Genomic DNA, 5,238 nt, shown 5'->3' on the forward strand with positions numbered 1-5,238 from the left:
ATTTAATATTTGGTCTTGGAGATTTTTTGGAGATGCATTTTTGAAATAACCGATATTTGTTAAAAAATTAAAATCAAGACATATCAATTCTATTAATTAAATTATTAATTGTATTAATCAAGATACATAATTAAATATATACCATTTTAATCAAATAGTTTTTTTAATTAAAATACAATATTTATATTATTAATTGAATAATTAATTATTATAAATTATATAAATATTCTTTGTCTTATTTAAATTTATTGATTAATTCAATTTAAATTGAATATTGACTATAATACCAAAAAAAAAATAGTGTTACTTTTTATATTATATTAGTCCAATTAAAGTATGAAAAAGTATAGTTGATATTAAAGAATATTTATATAATTTATAATAATTAATAGTATAAATATTGTATTTGAATTTTAAAAAAAATTATTGAATTATAATGGTATATATTTAATTATATATTTAATTAATACAATTGATACACTTTAATTTTAATTTTTTTTTAATAAATATTGAATTATTTCTGAAATATATCTCCGAAATAATCTCAAGAGTAAATATTAGGTTATTTCGGAAATGTATCTCCGAAAATATTTTTTTTGCAAAAAAAAAAATGAATTTAGTAAATTCAGAAATACATCTATGAAAACACCACTAAAATACATCTCCGAATTCTAAAAAGTAAAAAGAAAATTTCGCCAAAAACCTTTAAATAAATTTTAAAATTTAAAAAGAATTTTTCTAAAATTAATAATCTAAAAATAACTTCATATTCTATCTTTCTATCACATGTTAGCAGCTATTTTATTAGTCGGGCCGAATCCAGCCCAATTGAAACAAAACCTTGAATTTGAGCCTCATTTTAATTTCCAAAAGTGGTCAAACAGTGCATGATTCCAACTCCTTAAAGCAAGTGTCGACATTAAACTATATACTAATCAAATATGCTATACAATTGAGTCACGCAAAGTTAAGTAGCTTATTTATCATCCATTTGTCCCCTTGATGTTATATTTCAGGTGACTCCCATATACATTAACATTGTGATATTTATGCAGCCATCAAAGTTAGGCAGCACACGACTCAACGACAATGACCATTCAATTCTCCCCCAAACTTTTGGCCGTAAACTAGGACAAGTATTGTCGGTTACACTAAGTTAATTCACACGTGATATTTTGCAACTAACATGTACTAACTCACTAATTAGGAGTGAAATTGACAATGTCACCTAACTTTGTATAACTCATGTATTTGACTTTTTCTATGTTGTGTTATAGTAGTGTTGTAAAATCTAATTAAGTACTATTTTTTATTATAAAGAAATTTTAGCGAATAACTGATGCATTTCATTGATTTATAAATCAGAAATGTTATTTATTTAATAAATTTAAAAACTCACATTTCACTTAAAAAATATGGAGGGAGTATTTGATTTGGAGATTGTGTGTAATGGAGACTATGAGGTGTATAAAAGAAAAATTTACGTACGCTAGTTATTTTTTCATAATGTTATTCTCTAATTATTATATTATTATTGGATGATAGTTTTGGTTGTTGTCATGTTGGTAGTTTCACGTTATAATCTTAATCTTTTGTCTTAATGGTCTCATTTGTTTTAAATATGTTGGTTTTGCTAAACAACTAGTGTTAGAAATTTTTGCTCGATCCATGAATGTAAAGTGTTAGTATATTTTATGGAGTAGAGAAAGTGGATGGAAGAATCATTTATGCTCATGGAAAATTCAAGTCATAGGTATGCTGTTACAAACATAATTACACTAAGTTTGATAATACACGAAAATGAATATGGATCCTCTACTGCCCTTTTGAGGCTGCCATCTCTCCTTTTTCAATCTAATGGTTGGTAAGCCATCATTGAAAAAAAAAAAAAACAGAAACAACATATAATAAATGAATGGTTGAGAATAATAGTTTTTTTAAACTATGACAATTTAAGAACTCTTATAGAGTAGTTTTTCTTCATTTCAGTATGTTACTTTTTCTAAAGCATTTTAGTTTTGTTAAGTTACAATATGAGATAGACTTGAGATTCTTCATCATATGAATTGGATAAATTTCAGATGTGGAAATTGTCAAGTTAAGAGAAAACAGCAATCTACAAAATTGACTTCAAAATTCAAACCAAAACAAGTTAATAATAGTCACTTCACAGTAAATCATGATGAGTACACACATTCTTGAAGTTGTACTTCCCTATTTATACAAAACCCATAAACATTTCAAATCTTCATTAAAAAAAAAACATTCTTAATCATACACTTTCATTCCATTGCCAAATCAAGTACATATCTTCTCTTGCTTAGTAGTCCCAACTGAAAAACACAAAATCAACATTTATTCAAATCCTCAATAACAAATTAAATAAAACAAATAAAAATATCAAAAATAAAAATAATAAACTAGGTAAGATTCTAACTCACGTGTAAATGCAGAAAGCTCTGTACTCTTCAACACACGAAGCCTCTTCACTGTTGATACAAACATACTGCCAAACACATATACATAACACATTTATTATAATAATAATAATAACAATATAAATCTTTGCTACCAATAATTATTTTTAAGCAATAATTAAATCATAGTACTATGCAGAAATTATGGATAATTTTATACTATAGTTAATTTGTATTATTTTTCTAAGAGGGGGGACATAGAACAAATGTTATGTTATGTCATGTAGTGTTACAGATTTATTCTCAACACTTGTCAAACTATAAATGGTTGCATACAATTAAAATATATATAAAAATTGTTAAACACAAGGAATCTAACAAAATTGTTACAGTATCAGAATATATTATTACAAATCTATTATTATAATATTAGCATAAGATTGGAAGTGATAATGAAGATGCTTACTGCCATGGGACATCACCAACAAGCATCCTGTCTCCTTCATTATCCTCATATACAAGAGTATATTCTCCACTTCCATCCAATATTCCACTAATCACTTTTTCTTCATCTTCATTTTTCTTGCTTCCACCACAACCAGAAGAATCTCCTTGAGCTATACACAAAACCAATAATTATAATCATAACATAATCAAGTGTTACTAAAAATATGTTAAGTGTTACAAAAAATATATTAAAGTGTTACCTTTAAGGAGTCCTCTAAAGAGTTCATCAACAGCTATGGAGAGATTTTCATAGCTATGATAAGCTTTGAGATCAACTTTTCTACCAATAGGAACACCATCCATGTTGATTTTAACAAACAAACCTTTACTACCATAGTTGTTATCAACAGGTTTTTTACCAGCAACAACCTTGTTTTGAAGATGTTGAGTCTGAGAATCAGTTTGTGATGTTGGTTTAGAATTGCTGCTTGTTGCAAGATTCTTCCTGAATGACCTTATAGGTGGCCAACCTACTACTGGTCCAGGAGCAGTTCTGTTTATGGTAGGGTCCATACACAAAGATAAGCATGATAATAAACAGTGAAACTTCTAAAAACATAGCTAAAAGCTTTAAAAAAATATTAATATTTTAATTGTATCAGTTCATGAATATTTGCATGTTTTTGTGAAACATGGTATATAAATAGCATGTAGTAGTTAATAATGGAAAAACATGATATTAATTTCTTGCACTAAAAAGTGTAACAAAAGAACACTAGATCTATTACTACTACACAAAAAAACTGGTAGAAAGTAACAGAACAGAAAACTTGCCTGGACCACAAGAGTAGGAAAAAAACAAAGTGACAGTGTGAATGAATATCCTCTGTCTAAAAAGTTTTTTTTATTAAAAAAAAAAAAGTTTGATGTAGAAAAAAGTGTATAGTACCTTTTCTGAGAAGTGTTGGAAACAGCTGTAACTTTGTTATTATCACCATTCTGTAAGTCTACAAGCTTAGGACAACAGGCTAGTGATGATGAAGATTCTTTGCCTCTCACATGTTGTTGGGTTGATGGAAAGTGAAGAAATGATGATGTATTGTTTGTTGAAAAGTAGTTACTACTACCAAGAGAGAGTTTATGGTTTGTATCAAAATCAAGATCTCTTTGTTTGTTGTTGTTGGTGGTGTGAAACCAGTTTTCAACACCAGGTGGAGCAAGCCTTAGTTCAAGCTTTCTTTCCTCTGAAGATTCTCTCTCGTTTCTTGACATTTCATTCATCACTTTGTTGAACAGACTTGAGAAACTGAAGAATAAAAATGAAACATAAATATGTTAGAGACAGAAAGTGAAGAAAAAAACAACAACTGTGTTTTGTTGGTTTGAGATAGAGTTGGTTAGCATACCCTTATGTGAAAAAAAGAACAAGAGTGTTAGGGTTAGGGAGAGAAAGATTCTATAATGAAAGCTTAAAAGAAGAAGAAGAGATAGTAGAAATATTATAGAGCAAAGATGAAGAGAGAAACCCCACAAAGAGAGAGTGTGAATGTGTGATAATAATAGCAAGAGATTGTGATATGGTTATGTTTTGGTTTGCTTTAAGTCTTTTATTTGCACGCTTAGAGGGTCCTATAGTTTCTCTCTCCTCTTAATAAAGGGAGAGAGAGAAAAGAGGAACGGAAATAGAAGTAATACACGCAAACAATGAACAACGTTGGGTTGTTTATCACAGGAAGTAAAGTGTTGTGTTGTTGTGTTGAATGCTGACCTCGGCTAAAGATACTCTCTACTTCTCCTGCTGCTGTAGTTGTTGCTACTGGCTTTCAGTTTCAAACACACTATCTATGCTGCTATGCCTATTCTTTATACTACTAGCTCTCTGCTGTGTCTCTTCTCTTGTTACAAGCACACTAACCCAAACACTTTTTATTACTTACCTTCTGTCATTGAAAGTGACTTACTTGTTCAATTAACTTTGGGAAAATGCTTAACTTTTTTGTTTTCTGCCTAATTATACTTTCAATTTTCATTACTACTATTACTAGGGATAGCAAGCAAACCCGCACTCGCGAGTTCACCCGAACCCGAATCAACGGGTAAAAACTCGAGTTGATTGGATTTGGGTTTGGGTTCGGGTGTCACTCGATATTTTGGGTGTCACCCAATATTTCGGGTGCGAATTTTGGTAGTATGAAACCTGCATCCGACCCGATCTATTTCAGTCAAAGTGAATTAATACACTATTTAAAATTAGGATGCTACATTTTAAAAGGTTTCTATTCTAATACTAAAGTTTTGTAGTATTACTTCAGAGAAAAGATGACTAAACACTTTCTTGCATGAATACAGACACCATATATATACGTATTTGTAT

The 5,238-nt window shown here is 29.2% G+C and overlaps 1 protein-coding gene across 2 annotated transcripts; it reads right to left on the reverse strand.

Annotated features, from left to right (window-relative positions):
- Positions 1-2,117: 2,117 nt before the first annotated feature.
- On the reverse strand, positions 2,118-4,782 carry LOC131632478 (auxin-responsive protein IAA26-like). Of its 2 annotated transcripts, none has more exons than XM_058903228.1 (6): positions 4,633-4,782; positions 3,814-4,170; positions 3,125-3,417; positions 2,884-3,034; positions 2,442-2,506; positions 2,118-2,333 (listed from the first exon to the last, which is right to left on the reverse strand). In XM_058903228.1, the coding sequence occupies exons 2-6, from the start codon at positions 4,143-4,145 to the stop codon at positions 2,299-2,301; spliced, it is 876 nt and encodes a 291-aa protein (XP_058759211.1). In that variant the 5' UTR covers positions 4,146-4,170; positions 4,633-4,782; the 3' UTR covers positions 2,118-2,298. The 2 variants fall into 2 exon arrangements, with proteins under 2 accessions (XP_058759211.1, XP_058759209.1); XM_058903226.1 differs by lacking the exon at positions 4,633-4,782 and adding an exon at positions 4,271-4,602.
- Positions 4,783-5,238: the final 456 nt, after the last annotated feature.

Source organism: Vicia villosa, unplaced genomic scaffold (genome assembly GCF_029867415.1).
Source record: "Vicia villosa cultivar HV-30 ecotype Madison, WI unplaced genomic scaffold, Vvil1.0 ctg.000941F_1_1, whole genome shotgun sequence".
NCBI classification, from domain to species: Eukaryota; Viridiplantae; Streptophyta; class Magnoliopsida; order Fabales; family Fabaceae; genus Vicia; species Vicia villosa.

Bases quoted from the DNA above. Each gene is read 5' to 3' on its own strand.
- LOC131632478 (XM_058903228.1), bottom strand. From the start codon at position 4,145: ATGAATGAAATGTCAAGAAACGAGAGAGAATCTTCAGAGGAAAGAAAG. The intron at 3,418-3,813 runs GTACTATACACT...TACCATAAACAG, and splicing joins TCCAACACTTCTCAGAAAAG to AACTGCTCCTGGACCAGTAG. The intron at 2,507-2,883 runs GTAAGCATCTTC...TGTGTTTGGCAG, and splicing joins GTTGGTGATGTCCCATGGCA to TATGTTTGTATCAACAGTGA.